The sequence below is a fragment of the Macrotis lagotis genome, chromosome 8, assembly GCF_037893015.1.
Source record: "Macrotis lagotis isolate mMagLag1 chromosome 8, bilby.v1.9.chrom.fasta, whole genome shotgun sequence".
NCBI classification, from domain to species: domain Eukaryota; kingdom Metazoa; phylum Chordata; class Mammalia; order Peramelemorphia; family Peramelidae; genus Macrotis; species Macrotis lagotis.
In genome coordinates, this window is record NC_133665.1 from 103,159,002 (window position 1) to 103,182,122 (window position 23,121).

General features: G+C 37.8%; 1 protein-coding gene across 1 annotated transcript; it reads left to right on the forward strand.

The window, feature by feature from the left end:
• The first annotated feature begins 16,698 nt into the window (after positions 1–16,698).
• LOC141495930 (7-alpha-hydroxycholest-4-en-3-one 12-alpha-hydroxylase-like) lies at positions 16,699–23,069 on the forward strand. Its single transcript, XM_074197840.1, has one exon. The coding sequence runs from the start codon at positions 16,789–16,791 to the stop codon at positions 18,313–18,315; it is 1,527 nt and encodes a 508-aa protein (XP_074053941.1). The 5' UTR covers positions 16,699–16,788; the 3' UTR covers positions 18,316–23,069.
• The last annotated feature ends 52 nt before the right edge of the window (positions 23,070–23,121 follow it).

A 23,121-nucleotide genomic window follows, 5' to 3' on the forward strand; every position in this document is an offset into this window, starting at 1 on the left:
GACTATTTTAAATTAGATAAGTCTAGGCCACAATTACTTAAATTTTCTGCATCTGGTTTTAATATTGATTGTCATGATCATAGCAATTTACCATAAAAATCAGAGACATAAAGAAAGGACAATGGTCCCTTATGTATTTTAGATGTCTGTTCCAGGTGGAGTCCTATAACCAAATGCCTCAAGCCAGACTCTCATTCTGCCAGATAGGGACATTTTTCTGAATGTCACATTTGTGGAAAACTGAGTCAGGAAAAAGTCCAACCTCAGATAGATCATACTGAAAAGCTGCTTTTTCCACTCTCTTACCCTGAACAAACTTTTTCACCTGTAAATTTCAACAAACCCCTCTTGGGTTTCTTTTCTTTTTTGTGGCTTCTATGGACTATGGCCAACCAGTCTTTTCCTTTGATATATGGATTTCAGACTTAAGATAGGAAGCCAATTTCAGTCCCATGACATTTTTTATAACAATTTCCTACAATCAGACAGAGATTCATCTCTAAACTTCATAGACTAAAGGATCAGAAATAATGTCATATTTTGATTATGATCATATAGTGATAACAAATGAATATTACAGGAAAAATCCCAAAATGTTATCCATGTTGCACAGATGATTTTACAATATAAGATCTGAAACATAACACATAGAAACAAAAATTTTCTTCAAAATTTTTCATTAATATGCTTGAAAGATTCATGTGTAACAAACAGATATTCTGAATTAACAATGTAACAATATATATTGCAGGAAAACTGGAGAAAGAACTAAGAAAAAATGAATAATAAAAAATTTTAAGTATAATAACCCCAACTGATAATTATTAATTGAGAATATTTTTATAAGTTTGATTATTATAGAATATCTGCTACCATATTTTAAATGTAAAATTACTGTTACAAAATTATACTATCAATCATACTAAATCTTATGTCACTATTACTTCATCACTCCCCTCCTTTTTAGCCAAAGGGGCACATAGTGCCACCTGCAGACCAAAAGAGAGAAAAAGAATCTTTTCATCTTGACATTTCCTCAGAAGATATGAGGGGAAGTTCTTTTAAACATTCCTCATGTGACCATGGGACATGTATCTCTTCCATCCCAGGCGTTATGACTACAGATGTCATTATCTTATTCACCAAAGTAGTAGAATATCTGATAATTTTGTAAGGTTATTCACTTCTAGTCAAATATATTTATCAATCTTAAAGCGAAAATGAGGTTTCTCAGGAACTTACTCTCATACATGATAATTTCAAAACATAGCATGAACTTTTCTACTTGCAAACTTTAAATGCTCTTAATAGTAACCCCACAGCTAATTGTTTCACAAATAGTAAGCTTAAAAAAATATAAAGAAACTTTTCTGACAGCTATAAGCAAATATATTATTTGCAATAAATTAGTTTATAGATTTGAAAATTTAGTAGACATATAAAATACATAATTTTTTTTCTTTTTTATACTTAAAGATTTTATTTATTTTGAGTTTTACAATTTTTCCCCTAATCTTACTTCCCTTCCCCCACCCCCACAGAAGGAAATTTGCCAGTCTTTACATTGTTTCCATGGTATACATTGATCCAAATTGAGTGAGATGAGAGAGAAATCATATTCTTAAGGAAGAAACATAAAGTATAAGAGATAGCAAGATCAGACAATAAGATATCAGGGTTTTTTTTTCCTAAATTAAAGGTTATAGTCCTTTGTCTTTGTTCAAACACCAGAGTTCTTTCTCTGGATACAGATGGTATTCTCCATTGCAGACAGCCCCAAATTGTTCCTGGTTGTTGCACTGATGGAATGAACAAGTCCATCAAGGTTGAACATCACTCCCATTTTGCTATTAGGGTGTGACAGTGTTTTTCTGGTTCTGCTCATCTCACTTAGCATCAGTTCATGCAAATTTCTCCAGGCTTCCCTGAATTCCCATCTCTCCTGGTTTCTAATAGAACAATGGTGTTCCATGACATACATAGACCACAGTTTGCTAAGTCATTGCCCAATTGAAGGATATTTACTTGATTTCCAATTCTTTGCCAAAAAAAAACTTTTTCAAAGGTCCTTTTCTGAGTCCTCCTTTTTTAAAATTTATTTATCCAATTACACATATAGTTTTCAGCATTCACTTTTTAATTTTTTTAAGAAAGATTTTATTTGGGGGGCAGAGCCAAGATGGCGACAAGAGTGGAGGGTGTCCTAGGAGCTCTCTCATAAATCTTTGAAACTAAGGACTTTAACTAAATTTTCGAGAGACAGAACCCACAGAGGGACCCAATGAGGCAGTGCTCCTACTCAAGGTAACCTGGAAAAGAGCAGAAAGGCTCTGCTCCCCAGGGTCTGAGGGGCGGCCCGCCAGAGGGGTGGCCCACCAGAGCAAAAGAACTTCAGCCTGGGGAGCACAGGGCACAAAGTGGGAGACCAGCGGGGGACCTCTGCCAGAGCCAGCACGTGGAGCCCAGCCCTCAGGGCACACAGCAAGCTGCCTGGCCACTGCATTCCAGATCCAGGAAACAGAAGCAGGCAGAGCCAGTAAGCAGGAGCCCCCAGGACATGAATCCATTGAACTGAGGGAGGGGAGTGAAAAGAGAGAGACTGCAGAGCTCTGTCCTCTGCCCCAGGAACAGGACTCTGGGGCTCTGACCACATTCAGATCTTGATCGCAGTCTAGGCCCCTCTGGAAGAGCAGCAAGGCCCCCCCCAACTCAGCCCTGTGGCAGAGGGGGGCACATATGGTCATTCACAGACCAGGAGGGAGGACAGAGCCTCACATACTGAGACCCTTGTGGGAGTGTTCCAAAAGCTCAGGAAGCACCCCAAAACCAGACTCAGGCTGGGAAAAATGAGCAAGCAGAGAAAAAAGAGGAACACAATTGAGAAATATTTTGGAAATGAGCCCAAGAAGGATCAAAATACTGAGTCTGAAGATGAGGAAGCACAAGCTCCTACATCTAAAGACTCCAAGAAAAACAGAAATTGGGCTCAGGCCATGACAGAGATTAAAAAAGACTTTGAAAATCAAATGAGGGAGTTAGAAGAAAAACTAGGAAAAGAAATGAGAGAGATGCAGGAAAAACATGAAAATGAAGTCAGCAACCTAGTCAAGGAAATCCAAAAAAATGCTGAAGAAAATAGCATGCTAAAAACCAGCTTAGGTCAAATGGATAAAACAGTTCAAAAAGTTATTGAGGAGAAGAATGCTTTAAAAAGCAAAATTGGCCAGATGGAAAAAAGAGATAAGAAAACTCTCTGAGGAGAACAAATCCTTCAGACAAAGAATAGAATTCAGGGAGATTGATGAATTTTCCAGAAATCAGGAATCAATACTTCAAAACCAAAAACATGAAAAATTAGAAGAAAATGTGAACTATCTCATTGAAAAAACAACTGATATGAAAAACAGACTTAGGAAAGATAATTTAAAAATTATTGGAACACCTGAAAGTCATGATCAGGAAAAGAGCCTTGACATCATTTTCAAAGAATTACTACAGGAAAATTGCCCTGATATTCTAGATCCAGAGGGCAAAATAGAAATGGAGAGAATCCACCGATTCCCCACCCTCCCCGAGAAAGAGATCCCAAAAAATCAACGCCTAGGAATATTATAGCCAAGTTCCAGAACTCCCAAGTCAAAGAGAAAATATTACAAGCAGCCAGAAGGACACAGTTCAAATATCGTGGAGCTGCAGTCAGGATCAAATAGGACTTAGCAGCAGCTACATTGGAAGCTCATAGGGCTTGGAATGCAATATACTGGAAGGCAAAAGAGCTTGGAATGCAACCGACAATGAACTACCCAGCAAGGCTGAATGTCCTCTTCCAGGGAAAAAGATAGACTTTCAATGAACCAGGGGAATTTCAAATGTTCCTGTTGGAATGTCCAGAGCTGAACAGAAGGTTTGATCTTCAGATACAGGACTAGGATGAAGCATAGAGATTGGAGGAGAAGGGGAAAATATGAGGGACTTAATGATGATGAATGGCATGTATTCCTGTATAGAAAAGTGACACTGATAATACTCATATGAACCTTCTCAGTTAATAGAGCAGGTAGAGGGAGCTTTTATAGTTGAAGCACAGGAGAAAGCTGAATTCGGAGATAAAATATGGTGTAAAAATGGAGTCAATAGAAAAAAAGGGAAATGTAATGAGAGAAAGAAAAAGGAGAGGGGAAATAGGCCAAGATATTTCATATAATAAGATTTTTCTTTATTATAATGGGCTATTGCAATGATATGGAAGGGGGGAAGGCAAGGGGGAATGAGGGAATCTCTGCACTTATCAGAGGTGGCTAGGAGAGGAAACAGTATATATACTCAATGTAGTGTAGGCATTTGGAGTAAGAAGGAGAGAGTGGGGGACGGGGGAAGGGGGGGATGTGAGTGATGGAGGAGAGGATGGACCATGGGGGGAAAGTGGTCAGATATAACACATTTTCTTTTTTACTTATTGCAAGGGGCTGGGATTGGATGGCCTGTCCGGGACCACAGGGCCAGGTGGATTCTGGGCCTAAGGGGTGGTATGGGGGCTTGGGGCCTCTTGGCCCCAGGGCCAGAGATCTGTCTGCTACACCACTCAGCTACCCTACAGCGGAGTCAGAGTGAAAGGAGAGAGAAAATATAGTACATGGTAGCAGAGAAATAAGAAGGGAGGGAGTTGCCATCAGCGATGGCAACGCTGGAAAAATATGGAAGTAACTTTTGTGATGGACTTATCATAAAGAATGTGATCCACCCACAACAGAGTTGTTGGTGTTGGAACAAAGACTCAAGCACATCTTTTATTATTATTTTTTTTGGGGGGTGCAGGGCAAATGGGGCTGGGTGGCCTGCCTGGGGCCACATAGCAGGGTGATCCTTGGGTGTCTGAGGCCAGATTTGGCTCCGGGTGCTCCTGGCTCAGGGCCAATGCTCTGTCCACCACCCAGCCACCCCTACTATTATTACTATTTAATTTTATTTTGGGTCTTTTTTTTCTTTTTCTTTTTTGGTTTTTGCAGGGCAGTGGGGTTCGGTTGGCTTGCATATCACATGGCTGGGTGATTGTTGGGTGTACTGGGCCAGATTTGGGCTTGGGTGCTGGTGGCTCCAGGGCTGGTGCTCCGTCCATTGCTCTACCTGGACATACCTACAATTATTACTATTATTTTTTTTAATTTTAATTTTTTTCTCTCCCCTTTACTTTATTGCTGAAGCAAGTCTATATTTATGGGGTGAGGGGGTATCTCATTAACTCTTAAACAAGAATATTTTACTAATGTAAAAATAGCATTATTGTACAAAATGAGAATAAATATTAAAGAAAAAAAGAAAAAAGAAAAAAGAAAGATTTTATTTATTTTGAGTTTTACAATTTTCCCCCCATTCTTGCTTCCTCCCCCCACCCCCACAAAAGGAATTCTGTTACTGTTTACGTTGGTTCCATGTTGTACATTGATCTCAGTTGAATGTTATGACAAAGAAATCATATCCTTAAGGAAGAAAAACAAAGTATGTGATAGTAAAATTACATAATAATATAATGCTTCCCCCCCCCCCAAATTTGACAGTAATAGTCTTTGGTCTTTGTTTAAGGTCCAAAATTCTTTCTCTGGATACAGATGGTATTCTCCATTGCAGATAGCTCAGAATTGTCCCTGGTTGTTGCACTGAATGGATGAGCAAGTCCATCAGGGTTGATCATCACCCCCATGTTGCTGTTAGGGTATACAATGTTTTTCTGGTTCTGCTCATCTCATTCAGCATCAGTTCATGCAAATCTTTACAGGCTTCCCTGAATTCCCATCCCTCCTGGTTTCTAATAGAACAGTAGTGTTCCATGACATACATATACCACAGTTTGTTAAGCCATTCCCCAATTGAAGGACATTCACTTAATTTCCAATTTTTTGCCACCACAAACAGGGCTGCTATGAATATTTTTGTACAAGTGATGTTTTTACTCTTTTTCATCATCTTCAGGGTATAGACCCAGTAGTGGTATTGCTGGGTCAAAGGGTATGCGCATTTTTGTTGCCCTTTGGGCAAAATCCCAAATTGTTCTCCAGAAAAGTTGGATGAGTTCACAGCTCCACCAACAATGTATTTCCCACATCCCCTCCAACATTGATCATTGTCCTTTCTGGTCATATTGGCCAGTCTGAGAGGTGTGAGGTGGTACCTCAGTGATGCTTTAATTTGCATTTCTCTAATAATTTGGAGCAATTTTTCATATGACTATGGATTGCTTTGATTTCCTCAGCTGTAAATTGCCTTTGAATATCCTTTGACCATTTGTCAATTGGGGAATGGCTTGTTTTTTTGAAAATTTGACTCAGTTCACTATCTTAATGCCTGATCTTGCTATCTCTAATACTTTATGTTTTTTCCTTAAGGATATGAATTCTCTCTCATCACACTCAATTTGGATCAATGTATACCATGGAAACAATGTAAAGACTGACAAATTGCCTTCTGTTGGGGGTGGGGGAGGGAAGTAAGGGGGAAAATTGTAAAACTCAAAATAAATAAAATCTTTAATTTAAAAAAGACATTTTAAACATATATATTTAAATAGATTACATTGATAAACTAAAAAAAAAAGAAAAATTTACTCAATTCTCTGTATATTTTTTAAATGAGTCCTTTGTCAGACATACTAACTGCAAAAATTATTTCCCAGTTCACTACATTTCTTTGGTCTTGGTTACAATGGTTTTGTCTGTGAAAAAGCTATTTAATTTAATGTAGTCAAAATTATCTAGTTTGTTTTGAATGATGTTCTCTACCTCTTCCTTGGTCATAAACTGTTTCTCTTTCCATAGATCTGACAGGTAAACTACTCCTTGATCTTCTGGTTTGCTTAGAATATTGGGTTTTTTTTATTTCTAAATCCTGTATCTATCTGGATCTTATCTTGGTATAGGGTGTGAAGTGTTGGTCTAATCTAAGTTTCTTCCATATTAACTTCCAATTTTCCCATCGATTTTTGTCCCAATAGCTGGACTCTTTGGGTTTATCAAACAGCAGATTACTATAATCATTTCCTGCTATTGCTCCTAGTCTATTCCACTGATCCATGACTCTTTCTTGGCCAATTACCAGACAGTTTTGAGGACTGATGCTTTATAATATAATTTTGGATCTGGTAAGGCTAAGCCATCTTCTTTTGCATTTTTTTTCATTGAATCCCTGGAAATTCTTTTTAATTTCTCCATATAAATTTACTTACAAATTTTCTAACTCATTAAAGTAATTTTTTGGAATTTGGATTGGTAAGGTGCTAAACAAGTAGTTTAATTTTGGTAGAATTGTCATTTTTATTATATTAGCTCCACCTATCCATGAACAGTTGATGTTTGCCCAGATATTTAAATTTGATTTTATTTGCATGAGAAGAGTTTTGTAATTGCTTTCAAAAAGTTTTTGAGTCTGCCTTGGCAGGTAGACTCCCAGGTATTTTATATTGTCTGAGGTTACTTTGAATAGGATTTCTCTTTCTAGCTCTTTCTGCTGTATCTTGATAGTCATACATAGAAATGTTGAGCATTTATGAGGGTTTATTTTATATCCTGCTACTTTGCTAAAGTTGCTAATTATTTCTAGTAGGTTTTTAGATGACTTTTTGGAATTCTCTAGGTAGACCATCATGTCATCTGCAAAGAATGAGGGTTTTGTCTCTTCCTTCCCAAATCTAATTCCTCCAATTTCTTATCTTATTGCTGAAGCTAACATTTCTAATATGATATTGAATAGTAGTGGTGATAGTGGGCATCCTTGTTTCACCCCTGATTATTGGGAATGCCTCAAGCCTATCCCCATTGCATATAATTCTCGTTGATGGTTTCAGATAGATATTGCTTATTATTCTAAGGAACAATCCATTTAGTCCTACACTCTCTAGTGTTTTTATTAGGAATGGGTGCTGTATTTTGTCCAAAGCTTTTTCAACATCTATTGATATGATCATATGAATTCTGATAGGTGTATTATTGATATAATTAATTATACTAACAGTTTTCCTAATATTGAACCAACCCTGCATTCCTGGGATAAATCCTACTTGAGAATAATGTATTATCCTAGTAATAACTTGTAATTGTTTTGCCAAGATTTTATTTAAGATTTTTGCATTGGGCTAGCTAGGTGGCGCAGTGGATAGAGCACCAGCCCTGGAGTCAGGAGTACCTGAGTTCAAATGTGGACTCAGACACTTAATAATTACCTAGCTGTGTGTCTTTGTGCAAGTCACTTAACCCCATTGCCTTGCCCAAAAAAAAAAAAAACTAATAAAAAAAAATTTTGCGTCTATATTCATCAGGGAAATAGGTCTATAATTTTCTTTCTCTGTTTTAACTCTTCCTGGTTAAGGTATCAACACCATATTGATGTCATAGAAAGAGTTAGGCAGAGTTCTGTCTTCACCTATTTTTCCAAAGAGTTTATATAGAATTGGAACCAATTGTTCCTTAAATGTTTGGTAGAATTTACTTGTTAATCCATCTGGCTCTGGAGATTTTTTCTTAAGGAGTTCAATAATGACTTGTTGAATTTCTTTCTCTGAGATAGGGTTATTTAGGTTTTTAATTTCCTCTTCATTTAATCTGGGCAACTTATATTTTTGTAAATATTCATCCATTTCACTTATATTGTCAAATTTGTTGGCATAGAGTTGGGCAAAATAATTTTGAATTATTGCTTTAATTTCTTCCTCATTGGTGGTGAGTTCACCTTTTTCATTTATGGTACTAGCAATTTGGTTTTCTTCTTTCTTTTTTTTTTAATCAAATTGACCAAAGGTCTATCAATTTTATTGGCTTTTTTCATAAAACCAGCTCTTGGTTTTATTTATTAGTTCAATAGTTTTCTTGCTTTCAATTTTATTCATTTCTCCTTTAATTTTTAGGGTTCCTAATTTAGTATTTAATTGGGAGTTTTTAATTTGTTCTTTCTCTAATTTTTTTAGTTGCATTGATTTCTTCTTTCTCTAATTTATTCATATATGCATTTAAAGATATAACATATTCCCTGACAGCCGCCTTGAGTGTATCCCATAGGTTTTGGTATGTTGTATCATTATTTTCCTTATCTAGGATGAAATAATAATTCTTTCTATAATTTGTTGCTCGATCCACTCATTCTTTAAAATGATGTTATTTAGTTTCCAATTAGTTCTGGGTCTATATCTCCTTGGCCCAGTATTGCATATGACTTTTATTGCTTTGTGATCTGAAAAAGATGTATTCACTATTTTGCCTTTCTGCAATTGATCATTAGCTTTTTATGTCCTAGTACATGGTCAATTTTTGTGTAAGTGGTCCTCTTTTTTTTTTCTTTTTAAAACAGCAATAAACATTCCTGATGTTAAAAATGATACTATATTAATTATGAACTTGTAAAGTGATTTCTCTTATTCAATCTTTTGTTTTAGGTTCTTGAGGATTTTATTTAGAAATGTATTTCCAGGATATAGAGAAAGTATAGGTTCAGCCCTGAATTTCATTTACATACTCTAAAGAGGATTGAAATTTACAACGATAATCTTGGTTTAGACAAGATTTTGTGTCTTCAGAATCATCATTATCATAATACATTATCCCTTCCACATTACAGGGGTTCAAGGTGCAACACACCAGCAATCTGGAAAATCTGAGTAAAGTTTTTGACCCTCCCTTCATACCAGAGAAGTCTGATTTTTTTTTTATGGGGTGTTTAGGGAACCTTATTGTAAATTTTGCTTAAGTACTTTTTTTGTCATCTGTTGGCCTTTTCCTGTTTTTTTTTCACAAAAACTCCCATTTAAATGTATGTAGACCGCTACCGCTATTATAGCAAAACCTTGATGGGGAAAGTTGTGGTGTAGAAGGAGTCAGTCTTATGGAAGAAGGCATATGATACCTGAGATGCCTGCTAGATTGAAATGGTCCATGATCCTTGGAAGTTTCATTTACTCCACTTCGTCTTGGGTCATCCCCTGTGCTTTTGGCAAACTTGGTAGTCAAAGAAGCTTGGGAGCTGGAGGTAAAGCTTGATGAGCTCACCACTGAGGGGTGTCAGCACCCCAAGTTCTGTGAACAGTAATGGGATTAAGGAAGGTGGGTATGGTCAATCCAGGGATCTTGTCCAGTGCCATCTGACTGATTCAGAGGAAAGAGTTGGACAGACTTGGTAGAAGGGCTTGCTCTGTGCCCTGGCACACATGGCCACCTGATTGGTACCAATCTTGTTAAGGATGCTGCCATTTTCAATAGCTCCATGATGTAGCCAAGAGCAGCACCTAAAACCGTGCTTTTTCTTTCCAGATAGGGCAGCCAGGCCAGGCCACTGAAGCGCTTCCTCCAGGACTCTGAGCCCCATCGAGGAGGAGGAGGAGGAGGAGGAGGCGCGAGTCAACATGCCAGCTAAGTCTCTGCTGCCCCCGCAGCGGGGTCTGGCAGTGCCTCTGGCTCAGCGCCACCTCCACACCTGAGTAACCCCCAGTGCTCCAGCGAGTGAGGCTGAGCGGTCAGAGGATAGAGCCCTCCACGGGGGAAACTGCCACCGAGGAGCCCACACTGCTCAGGACCGAGTGGCAGTTTGTGGGCGGCCCGTGAATTGTCCCCCGGAACAAAAATGTATATAGCCTTTGATCCAGCAATGCCACTACTGGGTCTACACCCTGGAGAGATGATGAAAAAGGGGAAAAAACATCACTTGTACAAAAATATTCATAGCAGCCCTGTTTGTGGTGGCAAAGAATTGGAAATCAAGTAAATGTCCTTCAAATGGGGAATGGTTTAGCAAACTGTGGTATATGTATGTCATGGAACGCTATTGTTCTATTAGAAATCAGGAGGGATGGGATTTCAGGGAAGCCCGGAGGGATTTGCATGAACTGATGCTGAGTGAGATAAGCAGAACCAGAAAAACACTGTACACCCTAACAGCAACATGGGAGTGATGATCAATCTTGATGGACTCGCTCATTCCATCAGTGCAACAATCAGGGACAATGTGGAGCTGTCTGCAATGGAGAATACCATCTGTATCCAGAGAAAGAACTGGAGTTTGAACAAAGACCAAGGACAATTACCATCAAATTAGAAAAAAAAAATCTGTTATCTTATTATGTAATTTTACTATCTCATACTTCATCCAGATGGTGAGAATAACCTTCAGGATTATATCTTATTGAAGTAATGTAACTTGTCTAGGAACAGTCTACTTATCATCAAACAAGAGGAGTCTTATGAGCTTTGTTGGAAATGCAAATTTTTTTCTCATGGGAACAGTCTACTGTTCTCCCAGTTAAGATAGTTTTATCATTAAATGGGTGACAAACTAAAAATGCAAGGTCTCTCTGGAAATAGTCCACTATTTCTCCCCTGCCCCCAACAGAATCGGGAGGGTGCCTGGCTTGGAATGCAAGGTCTCCCTCCCTCTTTCTTCTAAGAATAATCTAAAAGTAATAGTTTGTCTTTGTTATAATGATTTTTAGCCCTGAGAGGACTTCATTAGGAATATTAAATATTAAGAGGGAATATTCCACTCAGTCTTCTCTTTTATTATTATTATTATTATTATTATTATTATTATCTTTAAAACAAAGCAAAAACTTTTCTTTCTGATTGAGGAACAATATTAGAATAAGATTTTTCAGCTTCCATTCTTTATTCTGAAATCAACACTTAATTATTTTATGAGAACTCACCAAACCAACCCTGTTTAAAGATCAAAGATTGTGCACTGGCATCCTGTGTTATAAGATTTTAGAGGCTCTGGCCTAGCCCTCCCAAATCCCCAAAAAGGGTCCTATGACCTCTTCTTAGATCTCCAGGCCAGAGGAGACTAAAGAAGAGCTGCAGGGGGAGAAACACACAGAGAGACTTTTAATCTAAATTATTAGTTTTTTTCTTTTAACATACTAATTAAGAACAGTCAAAAAAATAATTTTAGGGACAATTTCTATTTCTTTTAGGTCCTCCACAGGAATAATTTGCCAAATCAGTAAATAAAAACCCTGCTAAGTCAATCACATCAGGAAAGAAACAATAGAAAATAAGAGAAAATAATAGAAACCCCTTCTTCCCCCACCCCAAACAACATGATTTTCAGGAAAATCTGTCCTTTTGGTGCCAAATTATGAGTTTTTGTAAAAGAAGAAGATCCAATTTTGAAAAGGGAGAATGGAAAGAAGATTGGCCAATCAGAACAGTGACATATGACAGCAAGCTTGACTATGCAGAGACAGGTAAGACTTCCCTGTGCCCATAATTTAACACAAACACACAAACACAGTAAAAACCAAATCTATCCACACAGATTGCTCACCTTCCCATTTGAAAGCAGAAATATTGGAATGCTGGAAGAAACAGGTATGGAAATATAGCCACTGCATTGTTCAGCCGCAGTAAATACTGCAGCAGAGGGAGGATTGGACACCACAGGAGAGAGAGGCAGGACAGTAGCTGACACTGATTCTGTTCAAGAGGAGCAGAAAGAGGAGTTTTAAAAACTAGGAATGGGCGGCTAGGTGGTGCAGTGGATAAAGCACTGGCCCTGGAGTCAGGAGTACCTGGGTTCAAATCTAGTCTCAGACACTTAATAATTACCTAGCTGTGAGGCATTGGGCAAGCCACTTAACCCCATTTGCCTTGCAAACCCCCCCCCCAAAAAAGAAAAAACTTGGAAGGACTGCAGGGAAGGACTCCTTAAATTCTGATTTTTAGTATTTTCCAGAAGGGCCAGAGCTCCTTCCTGAGTTCAGAGCATTCTGGTATGGACATTCCTGTTGTCCCCGGTCTCAATGACTCTCAGGATGAACTCCTCATGGCCGCATACTCTGTCTATTAACCCCTTACACCTCCTCACCAAAATTTTACTACTTTTCCCCTTTGACTTTTTTTTTAAATTTATTTTTATTAAAGATATTATTTGAGTTTTACAATTTCCCCCCAATCTTGCTTCCCCCCCCCCCACGGAAAGCACTCTGTCAGTCTTTACTTTGTTTCCATGTTGTACCTTGATGCAAACTGGTTGTGATGAGAGAGAAATCATATCCTTAAAGAAGAGAAGAGAAGTCTAAGAGGTAACAAGATCAGACAATAAGATATCTGTTTTTTTCTAAATTAAAGGGAATAGTCCTTGCACTTTGTTCAAACTCCACAGCTCCTTATCTGGATACAGATGGCACTCTCCTTTGCAGACAGCCCAAAATTGCTCCTGATTGTTGCACTGATAGAATGAGCAAGTCCTTCAGGGTTGAACATCACTCCCATGTTGCTGTTAGGATGTACAGTGTTTTTCTGGTTCTGCTCATCTCGCTCAGCATCAGTTCATGCAAATCCCTCCAGGCTTCCCCCTTTTGACTTTTCTTTTAGGAATTTAACTTTCAGTTGATTTTCACTTATACCTTCCCTTCCCTTCTTCCCTTGTCTTCCCTATTCCCTGTCCTCCCCTTCCCTGTAGATTTAGATTTTTAAACCCAGTGGGAACGTATCTTATTCTCTCACTAGGCTAAATTTATTGAATAGAATTTACTCAGCATTCACATTCTCCCTTCTTTCCCTTTAAGATTATAAATCTTTGTGCCTCTTCCATTGGTGTTCTAATATTATTAATCAGGTATCATCAAATACAGTTCGATTATTTGATTGCTTGATAAGCTCCTATTGTTATCCAAATATCATCCAGATCATTTACCTGCTTGCTTGATAAGCAGCATTGATTCAAATTGCATCAAATTGTAATTATAATCTTTTTTACCTTACCCCCTTTTCAAGTATCTTTCAAGAACACACAATCCTCTTCATGAACCAAAGTATCATCCAAAGCTATATCTTTTCTTTAACTATTTGTGCCCCCCACCCCGGCAAATTATCTTCTGAATTCCTTTTCCAGTTGGTTATTTTTACTTTTAATGAAGTTCATTTCTTTGGTCAATTTATCACAATTTTCCTGCATGACTTTCATTTCTTTTTTTAAGCTCTTTGATGAGCTTTTGTATTTGAGTCCAATTTATAGATGGTTTTGATACTTCTCCTGTGAGTAATTTTTGACTGCTTTCTTCTTCAGACATAGCATTACTATCATTTTTATCTGTGAAGTGTTTTTCTATAGTGAATGCTCTTTTAGTTTTTTTTGCTCATCTTTATTGTTGTAATTCTGCTCCTAGGGTATATAGAGTATAGATCCAATCTTTTATTTTGCTGGGACTGAGGTCTGATCCGTGACTTGTTGGCCAAGATGTTGCCTATGAAGTCCAGGCTTTGCCTTTGCAGAGGTTTGTTTCCTCCTTTATGTCCAGCTTCTGACTCCACAGAGGATTGTTCCCAACCCAGTCCTGTTCTTTTACCCTGGTGCTCTCATGGTTCAGACTTGGTTTGGATTGGAATCCTCCCAGCTGACTTGCTATCTAGCTGCCAGGATCTCTTATTATTAAGTTGTCAGGACCTGGATTGCACAGTAGCTAAAAGCCTCCTGCTGGGTTTTCCTGCTCTCCCGCCTCCTGAACTTTACTTCCCCTTTTCCCCCAAAGAGAAAGACCTTCAGAGAAGATCCTCCAAAATGTCTACAGTTGAAAACTTCTTTGAATCTTCTCTTTTTCTTGGTGGAATCTGTAGCATGAATGTCAGAGTAGAGGCTTCATTTATCTTTGGTAGAGAAAGGTTCTGGGAGCAGGTTAGCTTTGCACCAATATCTTGGTTCTGCCCTGGAAGTCCGTTGATTACTTTATGATCCTCTAACCCTTCCTTGAAGTCTGTCCCATGTCAGAATGACAAAGATCCAATTAACCTAGGACTACCATCTCCTCTTCTGACACTATGTTTTACATGTTATTAGATATGATATAGACATATAAAACATTGGAGTTTTTTCCTTTCCAAAATGTCATAAGTACAAGAATTTATTCAGGCTCTCATTTAGATAACCAGAGCAGATTCCTGCCTTCTCAGGATTGTCTTTAACTGCTGGTTTACACAGCTTCTGCAGTAAAACTTGCAGGTGCAATTAGAGGGGCATTAGGCTATTTCACACAGAAAGCACCTCCCTTCAAATTTATATCTAGAGACAGAGACCTTGAAAGGGGCAGAAGGTGATCATTCCAAACTTACAGACCTCAATTAGAGGCTGATAGAACAAGTTTTGATTAGAAATATAGATCAGAAATATTGTAATTCTAATTTAAATAATATCAGATTTGACAAAAGATGTGACATACTTATATTTTTAACAAATGGATCCACAATCTGTTGAAACTTTATACTTGGTCAATTTGAAAACAGATTAGAAAATTTTGTTCCCAAGGTTGGGTTGCACATACACACACACACACACACACAAACACATAAAGACACACTTTAGGCCATGGGTCACAATTTGTTCAGTCATTTTTCGCTATACAAATCCCCACTTTGTTTCTAGAATTTTGATACCATAATAGTGCTGCTATGAATATTTTTGGAATACAAGTAATATTTCTTTCTGATCTTTGACTACTTAGTTAATAAACATAAACAATATCTAACATTTAGATAGCATGTACAATGAGTTTGCTTCAGTTTCTCATCTGTCAAATGAGTTTGAGAAAGAAACAGCCAGCTTCTCTAATATCTTTGCCAAGATAATCCCAGATGGAGTCACACAGATGAAACAATTCACAACAACCAGAAATGCCACTACTCTACAAACTCTTTCAATTTTCCCAAACTTAGTCTCTCCCATATTCTCATCTCCAGGAAAATGAAAGGATTTTATGTGGTTTTTTTTTAAGGTTTTTGCAAGGCAAATAGGGTTAAGTGGCTTGCCCAAGGCCACACAGCTAGGTAATTATTAAGTGTCTGAGACCAGATTTGAACCCAGGTACTCCTGACTCCAAGGCTGGTGCCTTATCCACTACACCACCTAGCCACCCCAGTGAAAGGATTTTATCAAAAGAGCCTCAAAGACTTTCTGACTCTGCCTTGTTTGTTCTGTGTTCTAAATTCCCTTCCAGTTCTGACATGACATAACTGATGGATGTTGGGACTCATGGTGATCAAGAATTGATTGTTGCTTGATTGCTTGAGAATCCTCTATTCTGACTACCAATTTCTAATCATCCTCTATCCCCAAGATAAACTCCTGGGGATTTGCTCTGCTTGGGACTTCCTATCTGCCCCTGTTCTGGGACAGAGATAACTCCAAAGACACTTCTGCAACCCCGATTGGGGCGGGGGGGATGTTCAGCTATTCTGTAGATGAGACACAGTCCTAGACCTACCTCATTTGGCTAGAACTTGTCTAACCCATTCCTGTATGTGCTATCACAATGCAATAATTAACTTGTGCCCCACCTAGTATCTAGTATCTAGCCCTGCTTTCTGAGTTTATATAAACTCTATTTGGAACTCCCCCTCTTTGTCAATAATACAGGACATTGCTCTGGATTACTGTTCTTTGACCCTCAATAAATACTTTTTATTTCTTGATTAACTTGTTGATGTGATTTTTATATAGGATTGATGCTACTAACATAGTACTCTACCTGTCCATGCTTACTAATTTCCAAGGCCTTTTGGGGCAATTTTTGGCTTTTCCCATTAAATTTCCCCTGACATTGTCTGGCTGTTCTCCCTCTGACTGTTTTCAGATTTCTAAAAATAGTAGGCTCAGTACATTTGCTCCCTGGCCTGATGCCACATAATTAATCTCTTGTTCTCAACCAACCCAGGACAAGGTACAGGCAGTAAAGACTTTTACTATGCTTATAAGGCTGTCATCATCAAAGAGCACTTTCACTTTTCCCTGAGATACCTGGAAACACAGATTCCTTCTGGTGTGGTAATGGCATTCTGGGTTTCTGTGCTTGCAGTCCTGGTGACCACTGTCCTGATAGTGCTGTACAGGTTGGGGGCATTACGCCAAAGAAGAGCCAGAGAGCCCCCTCTGGACAAAGGCCTCATCCCCTGGCTGGGCCATGGCAGGGACTTCTATAACAATGCCTCCAATTTCCTGAAGAGGATGCAAGAACGTCACGGGGACATCTTCACTGTTCAGATGGCTGGACGATACATCACTTTTGTCACTGACCCTTTCTCTTTTGATGCCATTCTGAAGGAGAACAGAAGCAAGTTGGACTATTCCAAGTTCACATCTGACTTGGTGTACAAAGTCTTTGAGTTTCAAGGACAAGAATGTCATGGAAATATCATGCACAATTCCACCCCAAAGTACTTGATGAGTAGTGGATTAGTTGGTTTGACCCAGTCTGTAATGGATAGCCTGAAAATCCTTTTGCTGGAAGCGGGTGCAGATATGAGACCAGAACTCCAGGAGTGGAAGCAAGAAGGGTTATTTCATTACTGCTACAGCATTGTCTTTAGAGCTGGTTACCTAGCTTTGTTTGGGAACTTAACTACTAATGGCAAGACAGACCATGCTCAAGACCTTCTCCAATCCAAGAAAGTTTTTGAGGAATTCAGAAAACTTGACACTCTCTTTCCTCAAGCATTTTACTCTGTGCTCCAACCCAAGGAGAAGCAAGAAATGAGGAGACTTAAAGACTTTTTTTGGGATATTCTCTCTCCGCAACACATCATGGAAAAGGATAATGTGAGTGGATGGATCCGTACTGCTCAGGAACAGCAGGCTGAAGGGGGAGTGCCAGAGAAAAAACAAAGTCAGTTTAACCTTGTACTTCTCTGGGTGTCCCAAGGCAACATAGGTGTTGTGTCCTTCTGGGTCCTTTTCTTCCTCCTGAAGAACCCCAAGGCTCTGAAGGCTGTGAAGGAGGAGGCAGAAAGTATCCTCAAGAAAATGGGGCAGGAGAGAAGAGCAGGTGGGGTACCCATCAATGTTGAATATAGCATGCTTCAGCAGACCCCGGTGTTGGACAGTGTCATTGAGGAGACATTACGCATGGTGGTTACTCCTTTCCTGACCAGGTCCATCATAGAGGACATAATCTTGAAAATGGATGATGGCAGGGAGTATGCTCTCCGCCAAGGAGATGAAGTGTCCATCTTCCCTTACCTTTTCCTTCATAGGGATCCAGAAATCTACCCAGACCCAACTACCTTCAAATACGACCGTTTCCTAAACCCTGATGGCAGCAGGAAGGTAGCTTTCTACAAGCAAGGGAGACGGATCAAACCACACATGCTGCAATGGGGTGCTGGTACCACCATGTGTCCTGGGAGGTTCTTTGCCCTCAATGAGATGAAAATGTTTGTGTTCTTGATGGTCACACAATATGACATAGAGTTAGTTGAGCAGGAGGTGAAGATGCCTTCAATTAATGTGAAAAGATTTGGAATTGGTGCCACACAGCCAATACATGATGTTCAATTCCGATATCGAATGTGCTTCTAGATTGATGGTGAAAACTTTGCACAGGTTCAAGGATACAGTGAGGTACAGTTACTCTCTCCCCTTTCTAATCACCCACCCACTAATTCTCCAGAATCTTCTCTCCTATAACATGAAACTTGTCCTCATCGCTCTAGTCAACTGCTCTCCAATGCCTTTCTCCAATCAATACATCTAATTGTCTTTTCTCTTTCATTTTTCAGTAGCTTTTGATAATCTAGATTATACCTTCCTTTTAAACTCTGTTCTCTCTGGGTTACCTCTCTTAGTCTTCCTTAATCTCTTTGACTGATTTGTAGGGCATCTTGGTTTCTGGGACCCTGCTCCCATCCTCTGACTATTCCTTCAGATTCCACTGTAGGCTCATTTTCTTTCTCCTCCCCTTGAACTCCCAGTGTTCTATCTTTGTACCTCCTCCATTCTTTCTCTTTCTCTTTACTGTTTCCTTTGGTGATCTCTTTCATGCCTAGACTATAGTTAGAACTAGATATGGTAGACTTATGGAGGAAACTGAATGGGGATAGAGAGGAATATACCTTTTGCTCTGCAGTACATGCAACTTATACAAAAATTGACCATGTACTAGGACATCAAAACCTAATGATCAACTGCAGAAAGGCACATCTTTCTCAGATTACAATGCAATAAAAGTCATATGCAATATTGGGCCAAGGAGATATAGACCCAGAACAAATTGGAAACTGAATAACCTCATTTTAAAAAATGAGTGGACCAAAAAACAAATTATAGAAAGAATTAACCATTTTATCCTAGATAATGACAATAATGAAACAACATACCAAAACCTATGGGAACCATTCAAAGCAACTCTCAGGGGATATATTATAGCTTTAAATGCTTACATGAATAAATTGGAGAAAGAGGAAATCAATGAACTAAACATGCAACTAAAAAAATTAGAGAAAGAACAAATCAAAAATCTCCAATTAAATACCAAATTAGAAATTCTAAAAATTAAAGGAGAAATTAATAAAAGCAAAAGCAAAAAAACTATTGAATTAATAAATAAAACCAAAAGTTGGTATTATTAAAAAAAACCATAAAATTGCTAAGCCTCTGGTCAATTTGATTTTAAAAAGAAAGAAGAAAAACAAATTGCTATTATCATAAATGAAAAAGGTGAACTCACCACCAATGAGGAGGAAATTAAAGTAATAATTTGAAATTATTTTGCCCAACTCTATGCCAATAAATTTGATAATCTAAGTGAAATAGATGAATATTTACAAAAATATAAGTTGCCCAGGTTAAATGAAGAAGAGATTAAATACCTAAACAATCCTATCTCAGAAAAATGAATTCAACAAGCCATCATTGCACTCCCTAAGAAAAAATCTCCATGGCCTGATGAATTCACAAGCAAATTCTACCAAACATTTAAGGAACAATTGGTTCCAATTCTATATAAACTCTTTGGAAAATTGGAAAAGATGGAACTCTGCCTAACTCTTTCTATGAAACTGATATGGTGCTGTTACCTAAACCAGGAAGAGTTAAAACAGAGAAATAAAATTATAGACCTATCTCCCTGACGAATATAGATGCAAAAATCTTAAATAAAATCTTAGCAAAATGATTACAACCAGTTATCACTAGGATAATACATTATGATCAAGTAGGATTTATTCCAGGAATGCAGGGTTGGTTCAATACCAGGAAAAGTGTTCTTATACTCAATTGTATCAACAACCAACCTATCAGAAATTATATGATTATATCAATAGATGCTAAAAAAGCTTTGGACAAAATACAGCATCCATTCCTACTAAAAACACTAGAGAATGTAAGGAATAAATGGACTGTTCCTTAGAATAATTAGCAGTATCTATCTGAAACCATCAACAAGCATTATATTCAATGGGGAGAGGCTAGAAGCATTCCCAATAAGATCAGGGGTGAAACAAGGGTGCCCATTATCACCACTACTATTCAATATCATATTAGAAATGTTAGCTTCAGCAATTAGAGAAGAAAAAGAAATTGAAGGAATTAGAATTGGGAAGGAAGAGACAAAACTCTCTCTCCTTGCAGATGACATGATGGTCTACCTAGGGAATCCCAAGAAATCATCCAAAAAACTACTGGAAACAATTAGCAATTTTAGCAAAGTTGCAGGTTATAAAATAAACCCTCATAAATCCTCAACTTTTCTATATATGTCTAGCAAGATACAGTAGGAAGAGCTAGAAAGAGAAATCCCATTCAAAGTAACCTCAGACAATATAAAATACTTGGGAGTCTATTTGCCAAGACAGACTCAGAATCTTTTTGAAAACAATTATAAAACACTTCTCACACTAATTAAATCAGATTTAAATAACTGGGCAAATATCAACTGCTCATGGATAGGTAGAGCTAATATAATAAAAATGACAATTCTACCAAAGCTAAACTACCTGTTAAGTGCCCTACCAATCAAAATTCCAAAAAATTACTTTAATGAATTAGAAAAAATTGTAAGTAAATTCATATGGAGAAATAAAAAGTCAAGAATTTCCAGAAGCTTAATGAAAGAAAGTACAAAAGAAGGTGGCTTAGCCCTACCTGATCTAAAATTATATTATGAAGCATCAGTCATCAAAACTGTTTGGTACTGGCTAAGAAATAGAGTGGTGGAGCAGTGGAATAGACTAGGTGTAAAAGCAGGAGATGATTATAGTAATCTGCTGTTTGATAAACCCAAAGAGTCCAGCCATTGGGAGAAAAACTCCCTCTTTGATAAAAACTGCTGGGATAATTGGAAGTTAGTATGGAAGAAACTTAGATTAGACCAACACCTCACACCCTTTACCAAGATAAGATCCAAATGGTCACAAGACTTAGACACAAAAAATAATACTATAAGAAAATTAAAAGATCAAGGATGAGTTTACCTGTCAGATCTATGGAAAGGGGAGCAGTTTATGACTAAGGAAGAGTTGGAGAACATCACCAAAAAACAATTAGATGATTTCGATTACATATAATTAAAAAGCTTTTGCACAGATAAAACCATTGTAACAAGATGAAAAGAAATGTAGTAAATTGGGAAACAATCTTTACAACTAATGATTCTGACAAAGGACTCATTTCTAAAATATACAGAGAACTGAGTCATATTTTTAAAACAAAAAGCCATTCCCCAATTGACAAATGGTCAAAGGATATGCAAAGGCAATTTACAGATCAGGAGATCAAAGCAATCCATAGCCATATGAAAAATTGCTCTAAATCATTAATTATTAGAGAAATGCAAATTAAAGCTTCTCTGAGGTACCACCTCACACCTCTCAAATTGGCCAATATGACGAGGAAGGATAATGGGTTGTGGGAAATCTGGAATACTATTACACTGTTGGTGGAGCTGTGAACTCATCCAACCTTTCTGGAGAGAAATTTGGAACTATGCCCAAAGGGCAACAAAAATGTGCATATCCTTTGACCCAGCAATACCGCTACTGGGTCTGTATCCTGAAGAGATGATGAAAAAGGGTAAAAACATTACTTGTACAAAAATATTTATAGCAATTCTGTTTGTGGTGGCAAAGAATTGGAAATCAAGTAAATGTCCTTCAATTGGGGAATGGCTTAGCAAACTGTGGTATATGTATGTCATGGAACACTATTGTTCTATTAGAAACCAGAAAGGATGGGAATTCAGGAAAGCCTGGAGGGATTTGCATGAACTGATGCTGAATGAGATGAGCAGAACCAGAAAAACACTGTATACCCTAACAGCAACGTGGGGGGTGATATCAACCTTGAAGGACTTGCTCATTCCATCAGTGCAACAATCAGGAGCAATTTTGGGCTGTCTGCAAAGGAGAGTGCCATCTGTATTCAGATAAGGAGCTGTGGAGTTTGAACAAAGTTCAAGGACTATTCCCTTTAATTTAGAAAAAAAACAGATATCTTAATGTCTGATCTTGTTACCTCTTAGACTTCTTGTCTCTTCTTTAAGGATATGATTCCTCTCTCATCACACTCAATTTGGATCAAGGTACAACATGGAAACAAAGTAAAGACTGACGATTGCTTTCTGTGGGGGTAGGGAAGTAAGATGGGGAAAATTGTAAAACTCCAATAATATCTTAATAAAAATAAGTTTAAAAAAAAGAAATGATGAACAGAGAGATTTCAGGAAAACCTGGAAAGATTTACATGAACTGATGTTGAGTGAAATGAGCAGAATTAGGAGAACAATGTACACCTTAGCAACAACATTGTGCAGTGATCAACCATGATAGATTTAGTTCTCTGCAATACAGAGAAATCAAAGACAATTCTAAAAGACATTGAAAATGCCATCCATATCCAGAGGGAAAACTATGGAATTTGAATGCAGATTAAAGAATACTATTTTCATCTTTTTAATTTTGTTTTTTTCTTCTTCCTTTTTGTGCATTTTCCCTTTTTCTGATTCTTCTTTCACAGCCTGATAAAAATGGAAATATGTGTAACATGATTATACATGTATAATGTATATCAAATGGATTAAGGGAAGGATTGGAGGGAAAAACTTTACAAAATGAATGTTGAAAACTATCTGTAAATGTAGAAAAAATAAATAAAAATAAAAATTTAAATTTACAAAAGGGAATATCCTGCATCTTCTGTTGCCTACAGGAAAGGGTCTAAGCTACTTAACCCAACAGTCAAGGCTCCTAACAACAGGTCCCATTTTTTTTAATCCACTTTCTTCTTTAAGAAGTCTCTATACCAGGTGGCTAGGTGGTGTAGTGGATAGAGCACCTGCCTTGGAGTCAGGAGTTACCTGGGTTCAAATCTGGTCTCAGACTCTTAATAATT

What these genes read in the sequence shown, in the direction of transcription:
- LOC141495930 (XM_074197840.1), top strand. Translation starts at nt 16,789, where the DNA reads ATGGCATTCTGGGTTTCTGTGCTTGCAGTCCTGGTGACCACTGTCCTG.